The sequence below is a fragment of the Mycteria americana genome, chromosome 10 (assembly GCF_035582795.1).
Source record: "Mycteria americana isolate JAX WOST 10 ecotype Jacksonville Zoo and Gardens chromosome 10, USCA_MyAme_1.0, whole genome shotgun sequence".
Taxonomy (NCBI): Eukaryota; Metazoa; Chordata; class Aves; order Ciconiiformes; family Ciconiidae; genus Mycteria; species Mycteria americana.
Window position 1 is genome coordinate 17,844,812 of NC_134374.1, and position 24,926 is coordinate 17,869,737.

The 24,926-nt window shown below is 43.8% G+C and overlaps 2 protein-coding genes across 3 annotated transcripts in view; one reads left to right on the forward strand and one right to left on the reverse strand.

The window, feature by feature from the left end:
- The window catches only part of FHL1 (four and a half LIM domains 1), a 33,360-nt gene extending 20,222 nt beyond the window's left edge, over positions 1-13,138 (forward strand). Inside the window, exons 2-6 of one of the 2 annotated variants that reach the window (XM_075513234.1) lie at positions 8,824-9,005; positions 9,735-9,912; positions 10,428-10,597; positions 11,166-11,352; positions 12,133-13,138. In XM_075513234.1, the coding sequence (XP_075369349.1) occupies positions 8,850-9,005; positions 9,735-9,912; positions 10,428-10,597; positions 11,166-11,352; positions 12,133-12,290 (849 nt within the window). In that variant the 5' untranslated portion in view covers positions 8,824-8,849 and the 3' untranslated portion in view covers positions 12,291-13,138. The remainder of the gene's footprint in view (positions 1-8,823; positions 9,006-9,734; positions 9,913-10,427; positions 10,598-11,165; positions 11,353-12,132) is intronic. The other variant, XM_075513235.1, reaches the window with a different exon arrangement.
- A 2,706-nt stretch (positions 13,139-15,844) lies between these two features.
- Positions 15,845-24,926, reverse strand: part of MAP7D3 (MAP7 domain containing 3) — a 45,572-nt gene continuing 36,490 nt past the window's right edge. The window contains exons 14-20 of the mRNA XM_075513233.1: positions 22,643-22,778; positions 21,358-21,538; positions 20,091-20,195; positions 19,765-19,818; positions 18,868-18,961; positions 18,193-18,391; positions 15,845-17,063 (exon numbers count right to left, since the gene is read on the reverse strand). Of these exons, the coding sequence (XP_075369348.1) occupies positions 16,754-17,063; positions 18,193-18,391; positions 18,868-18,961; positions 19,765-19,818; positions 20,091-20,195; positions 21,358-21,538; positions 22,643-22,778 (1,079 nt within the window). The 3' untranslated portion in view covers positions 15,845-16,753. The remainder of the gene's footprint in view (positions 17,064-18,192; positions 18,392-18,867; positions 18,962-19,764; positions 19,819-20,090; positions 20,196-21,357; positions 21,539-22,642; positions 22,779-24,926) is intronic.

A 24,926-nucleotide genomic window follows, 5' to 3' on the forward strand; every position in this document is an offset into this window, starting at 1 on the left:
GAAATAAGTCAGTTGGAGCTGTGGAGGTGGGCTCTTCCAGGGAGCTTTGTGGACATCTGAGTAAAGAGGACAGAGACACTAGCCAGTGCTCTCTATAAGCCACGTGCTGGGGAATGAGCCCAGCCATACTGTTAGATGCTAGAGAAGCTCTGTAATTACGAAACCTGGCTTTCTAAGTGCTGCTCTTCATGGACTTGCTCACTTTGGACAGTTAATGCTTTGAGCTTCCTTAGGGTAAAAGCTGGAGGAGGACCAGGAATGGTAGTTTTACTGGCAGTAAAACTTCAGCATGATGCTCATGTTGAAAGCAAGTCTAACCCACCCATGAACCTATCTTCTGGTACTTCTGTGGGCTCTCAGCTGTGTACAGCCTGTGTCCTTTCTGGGCCGTACAGCCAGGGGACAGCCCCTTGCTGGTTCCTGGGACTGCAGCCCCTCCGGCCCTCATGGGGCTGTGATCCACCTCTTCCCTTCAGCAACGGCAGCGCAGAATTAATGTCGGGTCTGTAATTTAGCTCAGGACTGTTATAAGACACAATCTAGCTCTAAAGCCAAGGCCAAATAGTACTAGCATGGGGTCAAGTTCCTGAGGCACACTCTGCCTTTGGGACTAATTTGGGTGCTGAGTAGCTGGGCAGGTATTTATATGTTGCCTACAGAGACCTAGAGGTCTCTGGATCCTATTCTTCTCCCTTGGATCACCTAAAATGGTAAGAATTTTCAAGGGGGATTAAGGTTGTGATCTCTGGGGAGGGGAGTGGACATCTGGTAGGAGTCCTGTCCATATTAATAGCCTCCGTTTAAATGTATGTTATCAAACAGGGCAGCTCCTAATCAGCCAAGAGACTGTGAACTCTGTTACCTAAGGGGCTGCTGGTGACTTTGGGCTGCTAATCATGGCTTTCCACAGGCACACAGGTAAAGTGGATGTGCTGCTGGGTGTTGTGGGAGAAGCCCTGTGTGTGCAATGCCTGATAAATGGGGAGGAAGGTTTTGCTAACAGGCTCCTGCACCAGCAAAATAACTCTTTTGAATGCAATCTTAAGCCTTGGCAATCTGCAGCTATAACTGGTGATGGCCAACGGGCTTATGACCAATGTGGGGGACTGGTGCTGGGAGTGCGGTGGTGGTGGCGGCCTCATCTATTTTGTAAAATGCATTGGATGGTAAGTGCTTTTGTATCTGCTGCTGTGGGAAGGCTGGGGCTCAGCTGTTATTTGAGGAAGACTAGGTGAAAACGGGGGATGATGCTCCTCCTTGCAGCAAGCTTGCTATGGCAGTTATTGCAGTGAGCAGGGGAAACCCATAGCAGAGGGGAGCGTGCAGAAGCCCAGCGTGTAAACCCAGGTGGTTTGCTCTGCTCTGGTGGGAGGTTTGTGGTTATTCCCTCTTTGTGTTTGTCTCATAGATCAAATGGGCTGACCCTCACCAGTAATAGGAAAACGTTAACTTTTCCTTCCTGTTAACGCTGACAGGAATCTTTAGAGTGTATGTCCCCCATGGCATGCAGATGTGTTGTGTCTTCCCATCCATAACTAATCTCCTCTAGCCCTCCAATTACAGACAATTGAAAGCTGTTTGGGATTTTTAAAAGCTTATCCAATTCTTAGAAGCCAAGCATGTTTGTGTGTGTCCAGCATGTATTTGCAGCCCTAAATCACAATGTACAGTGGCAGGACCATTGCATTTCTTGATGAGACATAGCCCAAGGGGTGGACATGCCTGGGGAGAGGGTGTCAAGTTTGGGGTGCAGCTCCTGTGGGCATCAAACCGAGCTGCCGCGCACCAGGAGCCTGGGAACAAGTGGTGCTTGTGCACTCTGCTGGGAACATAGAGCCTCTTCAAAACTGGGGAGGAAAGTCACAGCATGCCGTTCAACTTCACGCTCAGCCTCCCAGGACAAGGCACGAGCGTGAGGCTTCTTGCATGGCACACAACTACTTAGGATTTGCTTGTGTGATGCAGATATACATTATGCAAGGTACCTTTCTGAGTAAAATCTGACTTCTGTGGTATCATTTTTAAACATCTCAAAGGTGTTTAAAAAGAGCAATTCATTCAATTAAAATGCAAGAAGACGTTTATTTTCCAACTTCAGCCCATGAGACAGACTGACTGCTGTAGCATGCTGTCGTTATACTCCCAGCTGTATCTTTCTTTTCTTTCTCATCTTCCTCAGGGAGGTCTTCTCTGGGGCAAGGACCCATGGATTTGATGTGCTGTAATATAAAATGCTGAAGTGTCTTCTGAGCAGATGCTGTGGTTGGAGTGCTGCCACCAACTAGCTATGGCGTGGCATCCATTCCTACACCCCACAGGGAGCCCCGCTCTCCGGGACAGCGGCAGTGGGGTACCGTAGTGCCTGCCCCAGGGAGGTGAATCCTCTGCAGCAGGAGAAAGCCTCGTGTTTGGCTTTTGGGGGCACCTGGGCACGAGAAGGGCATCCAGCTACTGAGGTGCAGGCAGATCCATGCATAGCTGGGAACATAAATTGAGCAGTCTCAAAGGTCAAAGCTGAAGGCAGCCACAGAGTGAGTTAGCTACTGAACAAGACTTTTTTTGGTTTAGCTGATTTGGTTTGTTTCAAAAGGTTTGAACTTCACTGCTTAAACTCTGCTTAAGTGCTCAGACTTACTCTAGGCAGTGGTGCTTTGCACACTGGGAGCCTTATTAGCCTTAGCTGAGCTCTGTATTAAGTGCAAAAGCAAGCCCTGGGGGGAGTGTTTGCAGGGCTGGAGCAGTGTGTTTTTTAATAGCACGTCCCTACTTCCCTGGGAACCGTGAAGATTTAATAATGATTGGGATGTGCTCAGACATGGTGGCAATAGGACCGTAGGGAATGTTTTTGGCAACTGCCTGAGGAACTTGGAGCCGTTCTTGTTCTAAATAAAGAAGCTTCCATTTTATCAACAGACTGATTTTTGAATTATAGAGTATGAGACTCGCACGTGCCCCAGCCTGGCAAAGGGAGAGCACAGCTCTCCACTTGTTTCTGCCAGCTCTTCCAGCAAAAATGACCTCCAAGTGATTTCTTTCCTCCCTTGTTGTCCAGGGCAGCACGCCAGTGACCTTGAGGTGCAGTCCTGAGCGTCGCTTCGTGTTTTGGATTAACAGGACCCTTCTTTTAAGGGTATTCCCTGGTATTTATAGAAAACCACGCGACATTGCATAGAGAAATGCTGAGAATAGCAACTCAGGTGACAGACCAGAGGATGCCAGGTTCTGAGCTGAAATAGGCAGGTGTAGCCAATGCCTGGCGGTACGGGGCCTGTGTGTACTCAGTCTGCTGAGAAAAATAAAACTGATGGAGAGTCAAAAAGCAATTGCTCTTTTCCTTCCACATTGCCATAGAGTATGCAGCTGTGCGTAGGGCAGAGGGTTAACACTTTCAGCCTCCTCTTCTTTCCTAAGTGGCAGAATAGGTTTAAGTACAGTTTCCCTCCTTGTTTTTAGAGACCACACTTCAAGTTCTTCCTTGGTGGTTTATCACATTTAAACATATTCCCCAGAGACATTAACGCATATCCTGTGCTAAGTGCTTTGCTTATCAGCTACGTTTCAGCTCCCTTTGCGGAGTGCTTCGGTTTCACTTGTTGTGCAAACCACTGTGACAGCTGCAGTCGCCTGAACTGGGAGGAACCAGCCCAGGGGCCATGGGAGACAGGAACCGACAGGAGAGGCAAGGGGTTGTGTTAACGCAATAGCTTTTGTGGAGTGGCACTTCTTAGGTCTGTACCTTCCTTTCCATCCTAAAGCTTGCCATGCTGCAGGGTGCAGATATAGCCCTGATTGTCACCACTAGCTGGGACAGCCCTGTGACTGCTCCACAGCATGGTGTCAGCATGACTTGAGGTGCGTGGAAGCTGGTGGAGCCCAAACATTCGAGATCTTTATTTGAAAGATGGAAGGCATGGTTGTCCAAGGGCTGAGGAGCTGCTTTTGTAAAGCAGCAGATGCTCTTTGGGGACAAATGGCTGACTGGCACCTCTGTGGTCAGGTAAATGTTAGGGTTGAATTCCAGTGGGTCTTCGTGCCAAACACCCTGATACTCGAGAAGGCCACTGGTCTGGCCAGCCGCCCTCGAGCTGTAGCCAAATCCATCAGGGAGCTACATTTAGACAGCACCCTGCCAGGGCTGGTGGGAGAGGGACACCTTGCTTAAAGGGGGGTTAATTTCTGGAAGTATTGCTGGATTTTTCTTGAGTTGTGATTTTTATTGAGGGTCCTCTAGGCTATTTAAGGATGGGCATGTACGGTACTTACCCCTCTTCCCAGCAGCATGTGCTCTCTCTTCTCACCTGCTTCTCTCCAGCAGAACTTCCTCTATGCATGGATGTCAGCCTGGGCCAGAGAGTAGTTCCAGTCTGTCCATACTTTTCCTCTGTCTTCTAAATCCCCTTCTGTGGCCCCAGAGTCAAGCTGAAACGGGGTTTGGATCAGTGCATGTCCTCAGGGTACATGATTCTCCCAGGGTTAAACAGGAGACACTTGACCAGGCTGTCAGCTCAGGGACACTGCAGTCTGTTGTAAATGTACAGCCAAAGAAACTGTGTTCAAATAGCTTCCAAGCTAAAACACCTGTGCATACTGCTGTCGTTTTAAGCACACCACTGTGAACTGAAGCACAAAGGTACAGCACTTACTTACGGTTTTAGTGGTTAGTTTGACGAGTGCTTACCCTGAGCACCGAGTTTTGCGTTGCCGTAGCATGGTTATGCCACTGGTGTGAATCCCTACTGTGTGCTCAGCAGCTGCTGCACAGCTTGCACAGGGAAGCTATGCAGCGTGCACTAAAATAAAGGCCCCAAGGAAGAGCAAGGAGGATTCATGGTTCCAGTGTGACCTTAGTTTCATGACTTGCCTATTTTCCAGACAGCAAAGACAGGCCAGGGTTAAGATACCTGGAAGCTCTGGAAAGTTAAGCTGTGGGGCTGTGGTGCAGCTGGAGGGTGAACAGGTTATTAAGGAGATAAACATCTCCAAAACCATGATCTGCTGCCAACCAGGCTCTAGAAGATGTATTTATTTTTTTTTCAGAGCACAACCAATATCTGTTCTGTCTCCCTTCTGTGAGAGGGGACAGGACAGCTTAGGGGAGCAGCAGTAGGATACTAAATGCTTTTTCCCCCGAGGGCAGCAGAGCTCTTACGTCTCCATAGACATTTGCTCCACTCTGGGAAAATGATCTGGTGGTCCCAGCACAGCTGCTACCGGGGCTCTTGTGCACCAGCCCCTGGGAGGGTGGCTCCCGTGGGAGGTTTGTAGGAGATGATCTGGTTGACGTGGGCTGTCAGCATTGCACGAGTGAGCAGAGACCATAAGCAGCCAGCACGTTTGCTGGGACAATGTGGTCAGTGCAACTTCATTGCAGGCAAGGGTACAGAGGTGCCTTTCCTGGGTCTAGATCAGGGATGATGCTGCTGAGGGCAGAAAGCTCCTGGAAAAGCTGGAAGCAAATTCATGCCTTGGCCTATGTATGAGAGGGGCTTTATGGTCCATGAGGTAGCACAAGGTAGGCAGAAGCTGGCATGTCTGCATGTACAGCCCAGCTCCTGGGGCTGCCAGGCCCAGTGTTAATTGTCTGTGGAGCTCCAAAGCTGTTGTGTGTCTGTGGAGCTCCAAAGCTGTTGTGTGTCTGTGGAGCTCCAAAGCTGTTGTGTGTCTGTGGAGCTCCAAAGCTGTTGTGATAAATGTGTCTCACGTTAGCGCATGATGGACATGGGAACACAGGATTATGTTACTCCCTGAGCCATATGTTCACGATTATGTGTTCTGGTTGAAAGCAACCCTAAACCTGAGATCAGGAACGTTTCGATACCATTTGCCCTGGACTCTGTGCAATTGCATTTCTTCTAAATTAAACTCACTTGCTTGGTAAAGCTCTGCAGAGCTGGCCATGGCTCACATAGTTTCCATGTTTCCCAGCTGTTTATTTGTTTCATTTACTTGAACCAGTACAAACACAGCCCTTGGTGTAGTTATCAGCAGGACATGGCCATGTCCTGACCTTGGGAAGGCGGTGTTTCCAGACCTTGGTCCCCATAGAGTGCAATTCCTGTCAGCTTGGCCTCCAGCCTGCTTCTGTAAGTTTTAGGGGAAGGGTGTGAACCCGGTCCCCACCTCTACTGCAGCTTCCCTGTGCGATGCTCCTCTCCAGGTCTATCTGTCCTGCTTTCTGGAAGAGAAATGCTCCAACTTGTTCTGGCCTGACCTTATTGAAAGGGTGACAAAGAGGAGACAGTGACATGACTCTTTGATTTTAAAATCTGCAAAATAACAGTGTGAGTCCCGTCTCCTGCCCCAGCATCTTCCACTGCCCATCCAGCAGCTTCCTGAGCCCAGAGATGAGGCAGAAGAAGAGCTCTGAAATAACAGCAAAACGTTCATTTGCAGGCAGGCACCTCCCTGGGCTTTGCACGTGGCTGTATTGGGGCTGCTCATGGTGTGTTGCCAACATCACGTTACTCTCAAAGAAAAAAAAAAACAACCTGGGTTGGCAAAGGAGATGGTGAAGGCAGCAGCCACCCTCACTTCTTGCTGTGGTGCCTGGGCTTGCAGGACAGGGCTGTGCCCTGGTCGGGACCTGTTGGTGTGCACTCGTCTGGCGAGGGGCACTTGCACTAGTGCCTCTGCTGCAAAGCCGCGCTCCTAGTAAAGGCGACAGCAATGATCCCTTGGCCCTGAGGGCTCTTGGGCTAGCGTGGGGATTCCTCATGCTGACCGGTTGGGCCATGCAGTTGATGGTAAATCTAGAATTACTGGGGTGGGCAAGCGTCCAAGAAAAAGCTGTGTAAACAGGTCCTCATGCCATAACAACACGGCAGTCCTGACTGTGCAGCACCCTGTGGCCGAGGGCAAGCCCGACGGGGTCCCGCTGACCCTCCCTTGCCGTGAGGGCACAGCCAGGAACCGATGTACCCCCTCTATACCCCAAAAATCCCAAGCCCTGTTTCAGTTTATAAAGGTGCTGTGCTGGGGCTTGGAGCAGCATGGCTGCAACAAGTGGCCTGACTGCTGTCAGGAGCAGGCAGCAAAGCAGCCCCTAAACTCCAGCACTTGGTGGGGTGGTCCGAGGTGAGGCTACGTGATGGAGGTTCTAATGGCCTCCCCCACCTCACAGCAGGAAGCAGCAGCAATTTATATTGCCTGACTGACTGCATCCTTCTCCCTTTCTTGCTGTGTGCTGGCGCTGCAGCTCTATCAGGAAAAGAATAATTAAATTTCCTCTTGGCAGCCCCTGTTGCCAGACCGCTGCCGCATCTCCCATCCGGTTGTTGATGGTGCAGAAAGTTCAAGACTGCGTCCCGGGTTGTTGGCCGTGCAGGGGAAATGGGGCTCTGCAGTGCTGGGGGCTGTGGGGGCATGAGCAGCAGGGGCAGAGATGGAGCTGCATTTTTGGGACTGCGTGGGCTTGCGTAACTGTGCCTGAGCTTTTGCAGCCCCCTCACAGGAGCGTTGCTGGCTTCCTCTGAAGAAGGGTGTAGGGAAATGGAGGGAGCCATTAGCAGAAGTGGTCTGGGAGGCTGAGACCGGGCGTGCAGGCTGGGGCGGGTGTCTGGGGAGAAAGCGTGAGTGTGCATCTCCGGCCAAAGTGGAAAATCCTCTGGTCAAGAGCCCCCACACCCGCTGATGTGCTGGCTCCCTGGCCATGGTGGAACATCATGCCTTGGCAGAGTCCTGATGGCATGAACTGAAGACGTATCTTTACATGTAGGGAGACATTTTCTTGTTTTTCCTTATGACTTTATATGCAAAAGCCTGGTGAAAAGAGGCAGCTGGAAGATGCACAACTATCCAGCACAAAAGGCCTCAGAGGGCTGCAGCTGGCTGCCGGCTTTAGGCTGGAAACATGGAAACTATTCTGCGCACAAATTATGCGGTGCCTCAGCCAGGACCTCGCCAAGGCCTGCAGTGGGCCTGGCCGTAATGAACAAAGTGGCTCTCACTGAGTGATTAGGTATCATTATCCTTCCTTGATGTGAAATATGTAAATAAAACAGTCTAGCATAATTCCTCTTAAGAAGGTGATGGGGAAGGGCTGGTGTGGGACTCCGCTCTCCTCACCAGCAACTGTGCTCCAAGAGCGAGCAAACTTTGCAGCGCTGTGCTTGCAGCGGGCCGGACCCCAGGAGGCAGAGAGCTGCGTTTTTGTGTTTGGCCAGAGCCCATCCTGCCTCTCTGTAGGCAGAAATCTAGCATTCGTATCTTGGATGGCTATTAAGGGAACTGAAAATATTTGTGTTACTAATGCATTGCTTGCGTTAACTGTAGCAGCAAGCACAGCGCTTCCAGGAGGGGGGGTAGCCCCTGCCCTTGCTGAGCTCTGCAGCGCAGCCAGGAGTTGGCCCACACGGCCTTACTCCGTAGCCCGCGTTCTTCTGAGCCTTCGTGGTATTTCTCTCTCTGCGTCCTAATGGCAATTCGTGACCTGGGAGGGGACATCCAAGCTGCCTTCTTTAAGCAGGTGTACGAGTTTGTGATTGCTGCGACCGATCCCAGGTTGTCTACTGCACCCAGCCTCCCTGAGCACGATGGTTCATTAGTGTAACCTAGACCCTAAAGGCAAAGCTGGAGGCACCTGAAAAATACCAGTGCAGTTGGTAGAGAGCTGTCATGTTTTACAAACCACCGAGCTGTCAGATAGCAAAATTGCCCTAACAGTGCTGGCACGGAAGCTGGCTTTCTCTACCAAGAAGGCCTTGAGGATCGTGACACCATCATTGCTGAGCCATCTTTCTGATACTTCTCATTTGCACAGACCAAAGAAGCTGAAGCAGTTTTCAGGGCTTCAGTGCTCTAACTTCACCCTCTTTGCTCTTGCAGGGCCTGGCAGTTACACTGTGGGCACCATGTCGGAGCGCTTTGACTGCCACTACTGCCGTGACCCTCTGCAAGGGAAGAAGTACGTGCAGAAAGAGGGCCGCCACTGCTGCGTCAAGTGCTTTGAGAAGTTCTGTGCCAACACCTGCACTGAGTGCAAGAAACCCATTGGAGCTGACTCCAAGGTGGGTGATGAGAAGACCAGAGGCAGATGCTGATAACCCTCCCATTCGTTTTCCTGGCTTTGGTCTGTTTGTGAGCTTCTGTGTGAAAACAAGTTCTCTTGAGTCCTCTGGCTGATGGGCCACGTGCTCCTTGGGCAAAGAGCCAGAGGCTCTGGGGCACTGCAGTAGAGATGCTCACGATGGGCTGCTTCTGCACAGGAGCTAATTTCAGGATCTAGATTCAGCCACATGAACTGCTGCAAATGCTGTACTGCCCTGAAGACAGTACCACAGGTAATCCAGCCTGCATAGGACGTGCAGAAAACTCATCTTCTGGGCAAAGCACTCAGGAACCCAGGGTCTGGTTTTTGTCACTTTGTCAAATGTTTATTGCTTCATGTTTATGGCAATAATAATGTACACCTGACCTGGAGGGAACCTGACAACCAGAGAAGCCCATCCTTACAGAACCTCAAACCCAAAGCTGTTGGTTTGAAGCATCTTCTGCTCCCCTGAAAGGCCCAAATGAATGTGATTCTAATTAAGCCCCTTGTGTCAGTGAGTTTGGTTAAATAGCCTTTCCTTGACTGCTCACAGATGAGCTGCACCTCCAACCATTGAATGCAGATGTGCTTAGGAAATAACAAATCTGTTCTTTACTGCCAAGGCTGATGAGGCTGTAGCTTGTTTTTAGGGCTGCTCAGCAAGAGAGAAGGGCTTTATTGCTCACTCCACTTCTGTTCATTCCAGGAGCTGCATTTCAAGAACCGTTACTGGCATGACAACTGCTTCCGCTGCTTCAAGTGCTACACGTCCTTGGTCAATGAACCCTTCATGCTAAGGGAGAACAACAAGGTTTGGTGTAGCAACTGCACTGCCACTGAGGATGCGCCCAGGTGTAAGGGCTGCTTCAAGCCCATTATTGCAGGTACTGGTGCCAGTGATACAGGTGCAACTGCTGAGTTCTGCTCTAGGGTGAAACCATGGCGGTTTATCAAGCCATGGAGGCTGCAGTTAAGGGGTACGGGCATCATAGGGGAAGGCTGGAGCACCACAAAGTGGTGCAAGTTTTGACTGTTGCTCTCACCTGTCCATTTTGTGCAAGTGTTGAAAGGCTGCTTTGCAGTTAACCCTCATATGGATAGTTCGCCTTAGTAGTTAGTCTTAAACCATTTCTACCAAAAGCTTTGCTCTGTAAATCAAGGTCATCTTCTCAGAAAGGCTCAGGCACCTGCCTGACAAATATTTTAAGAAAATCTAGAAGGCCTGGCTAAAGCCAGATACAGAAATTAACAGCTCATCCCTTGTCCATGTTACAATTGAATCCTGGGCATAGGTATGGACAGGTCTTGCCTACAGCTATGTTACATTGCACGGGGTGGGGTGGGTGGAGTTTGTCACAAGCCTGAATTTTACATAACAAGTTATTTCTGTCTGTTGTAGGAGACCAAAATGTTGAGTACAAGAAGATGGTCTGGCATAAGGACTGTTTCACTTGCAGCCAGTGCAAGCAAGTGATTGGATCTGGGAGCTTCTTCCCCAAGGGTGATGACTTCTACTGTGTCTCCTGCCATGAGCATAAGTTTGCCAAGACCTGCGCTAAATGCAAGAATGTAAGTCCTTCCACTTTGCAAAGGCAGCTGCCAGAACTAGCCCTCACATGTCTTTTGGAAGCTAGGAGAGTCAACCCATAGACAGATCATGCTTATGCTCCTTCCTTGAGATACTGGTGCAAGCAGCTGGATGGTATAATAATGTGAGAGCTAAATGGTTCTTACGCATTACAGTATCTGAGCAGGGGCTGTAGGGTTATCTGATGGTGGCTCTGCTGAAACCAAGCGGGCACCAGCTTTGCACTTGCTTTGGGGATGGTTTAAGCTCTCTGGTAGGTATTGTGTATTCAAGCAGTAAAACAATGTTTTATAAAACAGCTGTCTGTCTTACAACTTTTGCAACTGATTAGTGTAGAATTGCAGAGTCACTGCAGGTAAAATAAACTGTTATGGAAGCTCCAGGCATGCATGATTTCAGGCTAGAAGAACTCAAGTACTGTGCCATTTTAATGAAAACTTTCAAGAGATCTTCTCCATGACAAAGCCCTCGTACCCTACACCCCATGCCTGCATCACCTCTCTCCCTCCCTACCGATTCTGAAGCACATCTCTGCTCTTTGCCTCCTAGCCCATCACTTCTGGAGGCCTCACTTACCAGGAACAGCCTTGGCATTCAGAGTGTTTCATTTGCTCCAACTGCAAGAAGCAACTGGGTGGGAAGCGCTTCACAGCTGTAGAGGATCAGTTTTACTGCGTTGAATGCTACAAGGAGTGTGTTGCCAAGAAGTGTGCTGGCTGCAAGAATCCTATTACAGGTATGTTGGATTAAATGCAGCTTGAGGGCAGTGGGTGCTTAAGGTCAGAACAGCAATCCCAAAGACATGCAGCCCAGAAGCAGGTCTAGTATCCCAGGCCCAATCCCAGCAATTTACATGTGATCTAACTATAAGCCACATGCTCTTGCTGGATGGAGTCTGACTTAGTAACTGAGCTCTTCACCCTTTGCATGCCTCAAATTTGCCTCCTTCAAAACTTCAACTAGAACTGTTCCCACCTCTATCTTATCTTAGTCTGGGAACCTTAAGTCTAAAAAGAGCAGTGTTTTATTGCCCCAATTTGCTTCACTTCTGATGCATTTTACATGTAACAGTTACTGGATTACAAAGCTCAGCCCTGAAATGTGGGCACTATCCTGCCAGTCCCATGGCACTTGGATTCCATTCTGTGTGGTAGAGCATGGATCTGAGCCTGTAACAACCAGGTAGGGCATTTAGCCCAACCTGTCCTTGCTCTACATCTTGATCTTTCCTTCACCTTGACTGCTCCCTGGAGAAAGGATCCAAGGGAAAAAGCTTATTGCAGAGACAAGCCATGCAAGCCTTATGCTAAGCTGCCTGTTTCTCTAAGAGCAGTTAATACTGAGCAGCAAACAATGTGGTTCAGTTGCAATTTTGGCTAGTATTTTAGGCATACAGATGTGGTCTGCAAGACTACAGAAGCACAGGAGGCAGTAAGAATGGGATCTGCTGTTTGGTGGGCTAACCCAGCCAAGGGAAAAGCTACTATCGCCGTCCTATAATTGTTTTCTCTCCTAGCAGGATTTGGAAGAGGAACCAGTGTGGTTAACTATGAAGATGAATCCTGGCACGATTATTGTTTCAAATGCACAAAGTGTGCCCGTGGTCTGGCCAACAAGCGCTTTGTTTGCCATAATGGAAAAATTTACTGTGCTGATTGTCCCAAACGACTGTAAGGAGCAGACAGCAACTGCTGTAAAATGGATTTTAGAGCCCTGCTTTCCAAAACAGTTCTGGTAAAGGAGCAGGTTTTTGCATGTTAAGAATTTTAACTTTTTTCCATTTTAGTATAAAAACTAAAGTAGCCTCAATATACTGGGTTTGACTTTTGAAGCTCTTGCAGTACAAAAGCATGTAGTGTTGCAAAAATCTAACTTTGCTTCCAAGTAACTCTTAGTGTAAAGGCTTGAAACGCCGTTAGATTTAGCATTAGAGATCCACGTACTACATAATCTGCGTGTGGCTTAAACTAAAACAAAGCTAGTTTTAAACTTGTCGGTATATGTTTAAGCTTGGCACTTATATGAAGTAGGTTTGATAAGGCATGCACCTCAGAAACAGAGATGCAAAGATTGCACCCAGGATCAGAGAGATCCATTACTATGCTTTTACAAGTACAGGTACATTACATACATCACACCATTAATGGCAGCACAATAATAAATACCTTAGCTTATCCTACCACACCAAATTGCAGCAAGTATATGGAATGGCTTCATCTTACATATAACAATGTTTTGGCAGTATGATTTAGCTTTAGTTAAGTTTCCATAAAACTTATTTTAGTCTTGATTTCTGCATGGTTTGCCCAAATGTTTTGCTCATCAGCTTTTTTACATCATTGTTTAAATGAGGCTGTCTATATACAATTATTAATCCATTAACAAGAAGTAAATCTTTCAACTACAACAAAATGCACAGGCATTTAGAAGTGCCTTAAAAATAGCTCAGACAATGATAGCTCTCCTATCATGTCAGTGTATGTTTTATGATTTAATAAAAATGAGACTAGTGCCTGCTTGGAGTCCTACAGTCTGGAAAATTGTTTTTTCATTTTGCTATCTTACACAATTGACACCTCTTATGGCTGAGCTACTGAAATCAAGTCTGATACATTGATAGTGGCAAAGAGTCAGCTGTTCTGCCATAGCACCTTTAAATATCTGAGGACCAAAGCAACAATTTCCATAAACTAATTAATTTTTTAAATGTGTAACTGACACTGGACCATCTGCCACAAGCAGCCTGTGTGAAAAAGCCCTTTGGAGAATGTATATATAGACACTGTCCATATACAGATCTACTACTACCCTTCAGCAAGCAGAATGCTGGTTTAAGTTGTTTTTTTTCACAGCAGTGGCTGATACCATACAGAAATATTTATCACCTGGAGGCTGCTCTAGTGATTCCCTTTTGTTCACAAGCACCTACCAGAAACAAAGAACCCTCACAAGAAAAACAAAAGGCAGTGTCTTGCTGTATTCTTGACAGTCACTGCTCCACTGTGGCCATGGAGGAGTTCATGGAGCACTGTTAGACTCACTGTTAGAACATAAAGATGCTGGTGCTACAAGTGAAAAGCAAGTTAAAGAATTCAACATTATGAACACGTTATGGGCATGTACAAACACAGCAAGATCTGAAGGTGTTAGTACAAATACCTTCCCAACCACACAAATGCAATTGCCAAAGAGGCTACTAGTTTTGGGAATCTGCAGCATGGAGTAGTTAGAGCAGTACCAGAGTGCATCTCAAGGCAGGTCAGCATGGCAAGGGGTTGGAGACTCCTAGTAAGGTAATGTTTAGCATTAGAGAAATAAAGCATTGTTCAACTGCAAAGTTTATTTAACATAGCGCACATATTTACATAGAGCTGTAACAGACCATTCAACAAATAGTATCAGCACAGAAAAAATATCAGCATCTTTTCTGTTAGAGTGATTGTCTCTGCCAGAATGAAACAGCTATCATTCATACAAAAATACATTTTTCTTTTTACCTAAGGCACTGCTCTAAAGTCTAAAACAGTTCTACCGTATTCTGAATAGCAGACAGTGAGAGTAAGAAGGCTGAGGATTTCCTACTGTAACTGCAATGTCGAGGAAAGAACACATTTAGTTCCAGCAAAACCATTTGCATTTATCCACTGAAAACACATTTGGATGATTCATTTGAATTGAAGTATCAGCCAATGGTTTACAGCAGGATTTGAGACAGCTATTCTTTACAGTAATCACTTATCCAGTACATCTGTTACAGGAGACATAAGAATGAGACTGCATTATTACTTTTAGTAGCAATTTTCAGAAGATGCTTAGTTAATCTCTTCATGCTGTAAAAAGCAGGCAAGTTTAGGTTAAATAGATTACTTAATGAAGGCTTTAGGGGAAGGGAAATATATATGCAGCTTGCAGCCACTGTTATAAAGCTAGAACAGGAACACTTAGAATCATGAACATGAACAAAACATGACTTCAGTGGTCTAATACTGTTATTTACACAATAAAATAATACTTCCATGAGTGTAGATAAACTTAAATAAGTAATTCAAAAGGAAAACATTTTTAAAAGCATGACATATTAAACTGCACTATGACAGACATATCTAGGTACTCAACATTTTTGTAATATATTAGTGCATATGCTGTAAAATGTTTTGATGTTTTCCAACAGATTAAAACATATTAGCGATGGTACAATACTGCATTTTGAAACTACCAATATTTTCACGTTAGAAAATAAGAAATTTTTCTTCTCCATTCAAAATTGAAGATACTCGATTTTGCGTTTTTAAATAGCATGTGAACCAACAAGTAACAGCATTTTTCTAGAACGTTAGAAAGGGAGTTCAGCTTTAACACACACTGAATGAGTCCTTTATTTCATCAAGTGCCATTTTAGGAATATGCAAAATCTGGCCAGTAGCTAACTGGGGAGCCTCCAGTGGTACATTGCTGTATGTGATACTGATATGAAAATTAAAAAAAAAAAAAAAAAAAAGACTCAAGTTACCGTAAAGTAAAAGGGAACCGAGTGATATTTAAACAAGGAAACCTTATCTAACAATTAGCTAAATGAATGGAAAGTGAACATCAGCACAACAGTTTCCCTGAAATGTTTCAAGGTGCAAATCTAGAAGTTTGTCATCCCTCCCCTGGTGTTTTTTGTTTTTTTGCAAACTTGAAGATGGATAAAGGTAAACAAGCAGCTTTTCAAAACAAGGCCTTCGGTACTTGATAAAACACTGGATTACTGAAGTGCAATCAGATTATTTCCAGGTCTCTAGTGTTCACAGTTCTGTCCAAAGAGCAAAGAGAAGAAAACATTTAACCATCATAACTGCGTGTATGCCACATACGTCTATCATCACTGTCAGAGTCTACATCCAGGGAGTGAGCACAGAACCACTTGGTTACTTACGGTCCAAAAATCAGGGCAATAGCTTTTCTTTTTTTATATACGAATATTAGTTTTCAAAGTTATGTACATAATTCTTAAACCATATTATGTCTAAACATTTTCAAGTTCAAAATCAAAAGGCAACACTTTCTTCACTAAAAAGCTAATGATTTTCATCAGAACAAAATGTGATCGGCAGTATCACATTCAACCTGTCTATTCCCATGGTCCAGTTAGTCGTGGCCTCAAGGAAAATCTCAATAAGGCTATGTCCATGGGACTAAAATCCACAAGACGCAGAGTGACAGAGGAGACTCAGGAAACAGTTCAGTCTAGAAAAGTGCTACACTTTAATCAAAAAAAGTGCTACACATCACTTAAAGAAAATGTGGATAGCAAGTCTTGTTTTTTCCACTACCATTCATTTCAACTGTTCACACAGTCATTTATCTCACGGAAAGAGATCTCCTGCTGTGAGTACGTCCATTTGGGGTTTAGCTCCAACACCACAGAAGTTTAGTCTTACATAAACTAGCTTACTGAAGCCTCTCTGACACACTATGCTGTACTGCATCAGGGTTTGGCTTCTCAAGTACATGTGGCTCCAGATGCAGCCCTGCTTCTTTCAGAAAATTCAGAATATTGTGTGTGCAGCTTTATTACTCCTCCCAAAATGTAACACAACCGTCTGTGGAATTGAAGGTTGGTGTTACCCCCCTCAGTGAAGTGGAAGACTATTCTACAGTAAGTAGAGAGGACAGCTAATACCTTGCCAGAGCCTGAATAGACCTTGTAAGACCATGCAGGTCAGCATCAAAAAGTTACAGAACATGCCTAGGAGTGGAAAGGTCTTGTCTGTAGAGTTACATCAGACACCTTTTAAACTGTTAGTATCTTCAAAAGTAACATGTGCCATTTAAGATATCTTAGAAGAAGCTTAAAATACAACAGATGGGCTTGAGTGCTGGTAGGAGATACAGAAGCTTCACAGGGGCTCAGCTGTGTCTTTGGAAGAGCCTTAAAGTCGGGCCTTAGCTGCTCTCTAGAGCAAGTCCCTAAAAAGGCATCAGTTGGTGACTCCTTTTGACAGAATGCAAGTTAGAAGCACTAAAGAAAGAGCTTTCCCTCCAGTCTACACATTGGAAAAAGTGCCTTGAAAATAAGAAGCTGTAGTTAAGGCAAGGAGAGGAAAATGCAAGGAAGCCAGTTACCTAGCCAGAGGAAGAGACAGACAGGGAAATCAGCTTGGATTACCTGATGAAGCATCTATAGGTTTGGTCAATGAATTCACTGCACCATCTTCCTCAAAAGCCAGTTTGGGACTAGAAGGTATTGTAGCAGCATCATTCAAGTTTTGATTACAGTTACCAGCAGAGATGCTGTCCAAGCTCAGTTTGGTTGACTTGGAATGTACTCCAACATCAATAAACTCCTCAAAAGTCCATGAACCAGATTTTCCATTGAGATTCTGAATAAGTCCAACTGTATGATCGGCTTCATTAATACCCAACTTCACTGAGTCATCAATAACCATTTCTTTTGCAGGATGGCTAGAAAAAAAAGAATGGATACTTGTATTACAATTTTTGCATGTTTAACCTTTAGATTGATTACAGGCCAGCCCATTAGCAGTCTGCATACTTTGCAAAGCACTGAATATCCTGAAGGGCATTCCCAGACAAGCTCCTCCAGCTGCCACGCAGGATCTCCCTTCCAAGAGCCAATGGGGAAGAACGACTCACCAACTTATAGCCACTTTTTACTATACTAACAGCTCTCAGGTAAGGTCCGCCTCCAGAAATTTGATATAAGAAAGCAACAAGTTTAAAGCCCTGCACCATTAAAACCCTATTTTAGTCATGTGCATTTTTCCTTTTTTCTGCAGTTAATTTAAACACAAAACTGAGCCTCAGAAGACTAGCCATATTTAAAACAGATTCAAAATCTAAACCCAAATCAGAGTGATCAATTTTCATTCATTCTTAAGATGATCATGAAAATGTCTTTATATTCCATCACTAGAGGAATGAGATTAATTTATCATCACTTTAAAAAAAAAAGAGTTCACAATGTCATTTCTAAATCATTAGCATTTAGATGAGCAAATGGAACAAGGATCAGAAGACAGATTTTCCAGCAGGAGATGGAAATGCTTTATGTTCAAAAAGATAAAATTTGAAATACAAAAAAAAATTCCCCTTAAGGGAGGCTTTTGTGTTGTATCTGGTGTTTCAGCGCAACTGAAACTGTTCTAGAGCTTTCTGTAGGTTATTCTTCCTTTTCAGTGTTGTCCCCCTCCCTCTTGTTTAATGTTTTGTTAATGAAAAGAACTGCTAGCCATTTCAAGGGAAAAGATTTCAAGCCAATGCCGTTCTTTATGAGTAACACTGCCACGTTGCTGGCTATGCGTCTCACTTCTTAGCAAAGCCAGTACTGTTAACATGGTGCCATCTAAACAAACAATTATCCTGAACTAACTGCCTCTGCGTGAAGCAGTAAACTGACAGCATGCACACACCACATGCCTGCAGCAAGCCAGAGAAATACCACAAAGCTAGCAGGGTGCAAAATTTGAGGCAACGCTACATACAGCACTAAATTTAATTTAAACATAGAGAGAGATTTCTAGTGTGACCGATAACTGCTCTGACAGTAAAGCAGCCACCTACACGGACTCACCTGCAATCCTTTAATTCAGTAACAAGTAGAGATCCCTCCTCACTTTTCAAATCGCCTCCATTCATAAACACTTCACTGGCTTTCAACTCTGACACATCTTGTTCCTCAGATTCTGTAGAGATCAAGCTATGCGCAGTCTCTGAACAACCCTCTGCCTCCCCCTTGACTTCCTGGGCTAAGTCAACGCCATTTAGCTTTCCTGCAAGTGGGGGGGAAAAAAAGAAAGAAAAAAAAAAGAAAGAAAGAAAAAGAAAAAAAAAAAAAAAAGGAGCTTCAGTAACAGAATTGCTATTCTAAATGAATAAAATGCAAGTGCCAAAATGACCTTTCCTAGCCAAAACTCAAGGCACTTGACTTCAATAGATTCATTTCTCTATAGACAAGCTGCCTATAACAACATGAAATCTATTATCCATCTTTAAAAACACACTTGTAAAATGAAAGCATGCTGCCTGCATTTCACTCTCAAATAATTTTTGCATGTAATCATTTTGACTGTCTCTTGCGGTACAGAACAGGCAATGATCTACTCTCTGTTCAAGCAGAGAGCCTCCCTGGCATTTCTGGGACTTGTGTCTCAGACCATCACAGTGCTAATACATTTAAGCTTTTTAACAACGCAACATCACTGAGACACTGACTGTCACTGCAACCTGACTCATCAAGTTTCCTTACCTGGTTGATCAGTCTTCTCAAGACCCAGTTCCTCCTCCTCTTCAATATCCTCTCCCTCCATAGCCTCAGAAGCAGACTTCCCTTCATTCTGCAACTGAATTGCCGGACTGTTACTTGGAATAACTCACTACTCTCTAGTGTCTCACAAATGGTTCAATGACAGCTCCCATGAAGGACAATTCTGTGCCCAGTAGTAAGGCCACACTAGTCCAAAGGCTAATACACAATCAGGTCACCCAGCAACACATGCTCTGCTGAGCCAGAGCCTGTAAAGGAATGTGTGGGACCCACTTCATCTCATACCTATGAACTATTCCCGAGTTCCTTTTCCCCTCATTTCTCCAAGGTGTGCGCTAAATATCTATTGATTTTCAGCTGTATGAAGACTGGGGTCTTTGAATGTTCAGAGAAGAACAACTACTCCTCAATATGGTATGCATTATTTACCACAAACCTTAGGTCGCTACATTAACAAAAATACATCCACTTTACTGTAGCAATCCAAGGGGCATGGAAGATTTGCTTTAAGCAAAGAGATGAAGCCAGGAATTTAAGTTTTCTGGGAAAAAATAGCCCCAGCAGAATGCATACTGTTTAAAAAAAAAAAAATCCATTACTAACCAGAGTTTTTTTTAACCAATCTGCAAGTGATAACGCCAGATCACATTGTTTCTATATGCCTTGAACAAAAAAGCATCTAAGACTTTTCATCAGAACAAGCAAAGCAGAAGAATGTGTGCAATGGGAAGCTACTGAAAATTACTCTGGTGCACCAGAACTTTGCACTTCATGTGGAAGCCAGTTTGTGTAAGGATAACAGAGGAAGACAGGATACAAGGCAAAGCCTTCTCTGGGAAGGGCCTATTCTGTTATTAAGAGATCGAAATAAAAAAGTACCTTGGAATCGTTTTGATCTGATTTTCGTGTTCTTTTCATTATTTCTTCGATTCTCTGTTAAGACAGGGAAAATATTTGCAATGACATACAGAGCTTTATATTTCAGCATTCTGGTTTAAATTTTCATCAATCATAATATATTTTCATATTTCATAAATTTACGACTTTATTCACCGCTTTTAAAGCTCACAAGCCAGAGCTGGCTTTTTTTAAAAAAAACCCACACTACTTCTATTTAAACGCATCTGAGATCGTTTGCCTGTTCAGTTTAACACCTCAACCACTATTTTAGGCTGAGAAACCTCTCTGCTTTCAAAACAGTATACCTTTTTTCTTTCAAGCCTTTCCTGCATATTTTGCTGCATAATTCTCTCTCTTTCCAGCCGCTGTCTTTCAGCCTCTTCTTGAGCTTTTGCTTCAGCTTCTTCTCTCTGAAAATAGAACAAAAAGAAGAGAGCACCCAGTGCACAACTCATTCCCAAGAGTCAAAAGCAGAGCTGTTACAGAGATTCTGGTTCAGAGACAGGAACATTAGACAATCACTATTTAATATTACCATACATTGCAGCTAAATGCCAATTACTCAGTTACTGACATGAAATATATATTACTATGAATTCAGAAACTGATCTGAGAAGAAAAATGATATGCATGGCTATATTGTGATTATGCAAATGTTCTGAATGTTGTTGAGCTGCTCAGGGTTCAAACTATACTTCAGGATGAAGATTTATCTAAGAAGGATAATTTATAAAGTAACAAGACAGCAATTAAATTCTAAATGTGGCAAGGTTAACTTAAAAATCTTGGCAGTCAGGTATTACTACCAAGATACTTGGTGTGAATATCTGTTCCTTCCACACTGGAAAATCTTTTCCAGTATGACTGGAAAGAAGGTAGAAGCATAGTTAACGCTCTGAATAATTGTTACAAACTTAAACAAGCTTTTAAAGAAATATTCAGACACATGTCAATGCTATCCATAAGATACAGCTCCTTAAACACAAAGAATTTAATTGCAAAACTGCTTTAATTTTCAAAATTAATCTCATTTAAAGAAAGTCCACTTTCTGCAAAACAGCTTCCTTCAGTTGGAAGGATGCCTTTGTAAAGGTACACAGACACTAGCTGTGGAAGACTATTTAGCAACTGGAAAAGCAGACTTGGAAACACTACCAAGCTTTCTTTTAAAGGAATCAGAACAAGCCAGCTAACTTTCCAGACAGACCACCTCCTTATAATCCATAGCAGCAAGCTGGTAAAGTGGTCTCAGTACAAATATTTTACGTATGCAGAATAACATCCCAGATGGCTAAAAAAAATTCCAAAATATCTGCTTCTGCCCCCCACTTGAATTCATCAAATGTTGAAAACAAAGGGGGGGGGGGAGGGGGGGGAATCGCACAGACTAGGGCAATGAAAGGACTTAAAGACATTCTCAAATCCATCTCAGAGAGGATGAACTCTGCTTTAGATCATTCCTGACAGAGATTTGTCAAAACTGTTCTGTGAAAGAAAATCAAAGACAATTCCCTCAAAAACATGTCAGCAGCTTGTATGAAGAACACAGTTGGAGCCTACAGATAAGCAGACCTGGTGTAGAAGCTCTGCAAGTTTTTCCTGCTCTTCCTGTTCTCGGCGAATCCTGTCCTCTTCAGCTTGTCTTTGTTGTTCTTCATAAGCCAGTCTCTTTTCTTCCTCCTGCTTGTGGAGCTCCTCTTCCCGTCGTGCTTTTTCCTCCGTTGCTCTCTTGGCCATTTCTTCTTCTCTGATTCTAGTGTTTCCAAGATACAGATCACCAACTGGATATTTATTTCTTTAAAAGTGTGTGTGCACATGAGACAGACTAGGAAAGCAATAAAGTTCTAAGTTATCCAATCACAAAATAACTGCATAAAGATACTTTCTGGTGTGGATTTACAAATGCCACCAGCCAGACCAGTCAAAGGAAAAAGCAGAATAACTTGGAAGAAACTATCTATGAGTACATAAATGTTCTTTGCTGATTAAGTCAAGGCCAAGGCAGGTTGCTCCAATAATGGAATGTTTGACTGAGAACTGAATTAAGCAACAACTATTTAATAAATACCACCTGCATCCACGACAGGAATGAAGCTTTTAATCACTGTGAAACATAAATTTAGTTGGATTTCCTAAAAGACTGTTTCTTCTATAATCCAAATTCCAGAGATATACTGGAGGTATACACCGCCAGGTCATGCAGACGTACACAACAGACATATTTCTGATAAAACATCTATAGCAGACTATATGCAAGTTTATGACAGCTTTATACCCATGAGTGGAAAACAGACAAAATCTGATGTTCCATCATGTTCACAGAAGCACAGACAGGTGACCCCTGATCTGGAATAGTTAGTCAGCACAAAGTTAATAATTTATTTTTCACAACTTCTATGCAGTGAACCAAATGCACAGTGATTTATCACTTTGAATTACTTGGCTGCAACATTTCTGATCCAGATTTCGGATCACTAACATGAGATTTAATGTACCATCAAACCACTGCCTGAGTTCATCAAAGGAAAGTTTAATACAGAGAGGCTGACTATTTCAAGACAAATGGTGTAAAAAGCACATTCTAGTTCCGAAATAAAAGCACCACTGGCGACTGGAAGGAAAAAGAAGCAGTGATTTGCACAGGGACTATGCATTACATATATACTGAGATACAGATTAATGATACGCACTGCAACCTGTCCTGTCTCAAATGGTACTAGCACCTGTCTCTGCTTCAGAAACTGCATTAAGATTTACAGGAACTTAAATTAAAGCTTAGGAAACATATACAGCTGGAGTGTCCACTCCAACCACACCCCACCACTGAAAGCATCCCTTCCTTATCCTGAATTGTTACCTTTCCTCTTCCTGTCTCTGAATTCTTTCTTGGTCTTCACGCTCTCTTTGCTCCCGTGCTAGACGTCGTTTCTCTGCCAAGATTTTAGCAGCTTCTTCAGCTGTGGTGGTCCCTGCTACTGTTTTGCTACCTGATTCTGCAAAGGTTAAAAGAAACTGCTGTTAAAAAGCCCCAGTAACTTAAAATTAAGAAAGACGTTATCACTGTGAGATGAGATTTTTCTTTTGGCCAGCTGACCCACTATCTTTTCGATCAGTGCTCATCACTCAGCGAGTATACCCTGCATCTAAAAGGCCTGCAAGAGCCAAAGGGGAGTCCTAAAGAGGTGCAGAGCCACAATATCTCACTGACACTGAAATAGTAACAGCCCATTTCAGCTACACTGATCCAGCCATATTCCAGATGATACAGTTAAAGATATTCTCCAATTACCATAGTACTTAAAAACATGTTTCTAAAAAGACACATTTATTCTGTAACACTTAAAAACGCTTAAGAAAACTGGAAAAAATACTGCTTTAGGAAATACACTTAACCTCCTTCTAATAAAACTGAACACACATGACTCTAAAGAGGAAATACTAATTTTTTTGATTTCTCATTTCATAATGCTACATTCATGCCTTTATATTTATAGAGTATCTTAGGGTGCAAATAATCACCATTTTATCTGGCCCTGAAGGCGCATACTAATGACTTCAGTAATACCATATTTCTACACATTTTAGCAACAAATCAATTTCCAATTTACATGGAGATCAAAACAGCTCCAACCACCAGGTTAGTAGATATTTGCACAGTCCTGCAGTTTATGTTTCTTCATGTCCTGCCTGGTGTTATGGTGTCTGAACATCAGAGATACTATTATAAATTAACATTAGGGAAAAATAAAACCTTTGCCATCCAGTTGCTCTCAATATATACTGAAAGAACTTTGACTTTTATCAGTTATTCCCACTCTCTAGAAATCTTACTGTTTGAATGTGACTTAAGAGCTCATCATCTGAATATTCAGAGAATGAGCTCCTGGTGTCAGTAGAGCAATAGCATCATAATGTTGGTGAGGACCTGCCTTTCTTCTTTTTAATATTTCACAAATCAGCACATATATGTTTGCTTAACACTTATAAAGCCTTCAAGTCAAGGTAATTTTAATGAACAATGACATCAGGGTTTGATCAGTTATTTTGCTTCTGACCTGAAGACAAATAATTCAAAACACAATGCCATCATTAGGAACTTTAATACCTGAAAAGCTGCTTAAAACCCATGGACACATAATCACTACCTGCAGCTGTAGGGCATAATTACACAGAGTAAACCCTCAGCAGCTGAATCATGGCAGTGTTTTGTGCATAGAAATTGTTCTTGCAGTCCTAGGAAAAGCATTCCAGCACTGCTGGAGTGTAGTCACAGAGAAGTTTTCTGATATTTAGATTTATCCAATGCTGAAAAAGAAGTACCTCCCCAGAACACACATTGCTTCTGATTTGGGCAAAAAAGCAGTCATGTTGGTACAAACAAGAATCAGCCACGACAGTTCCAAATTTGAACTTGGTCAAAAGGGGTCCTCCTCCTCCTCCCTGAGCAGGAAAGACAACTCCTTTGCAGTTACAAGAACCATTAGCAGGATCTGCCTACTCAAGACTTGCATGCGCTTTTCTTCCTATGTTCTGCAACTTTCTTTTTTATTTAAAGAAAAGGAGGGAGGTTTCATTTAGTGTTGCCAGTATACAACAATGAAGAAATCAAAAAGCCTCTCTTCTCCTCTACCACTTGAGTGTCTTGCCAGTTTAGACTAGTCACTTTTTACAGCAGAGGCCATCTTCTATTGTGCACCTGCACAGCAACCAATGCAGCAGTCCTATTTTAACACCACTGGAATCCCAGTTCTATCAAAATTGGTTGACATTTAATGTCAGGTTTAACCTATTTCTGCCCCTGAAAATTGAACCTAAATAAGACAACTTAATCCTCAGCAAGAAGCCTAAAGGTTTTAGGCTTTTACATTATAGGGTTGTAACATGATAATGATAGCTTGAAATATGATGAATATTTGGTATTGAAAACAATAGAAGAACATTAGTCACAACGATTCAGAACACTGTAGATATGGAAAGAACAGGGGGCATAAAAACAAAAGAAAGGGTAGGAGACCTCAAGTCTATGGGAGACCTTCCGATTGCATTTTCACTTCTGAAGCTTTACTGATGTTTTCCATATGGTTTCTTCAATAGTGCTTTCATCTCCACGCACCCCTTGTACAGTCTGTTTCCATAGGGCA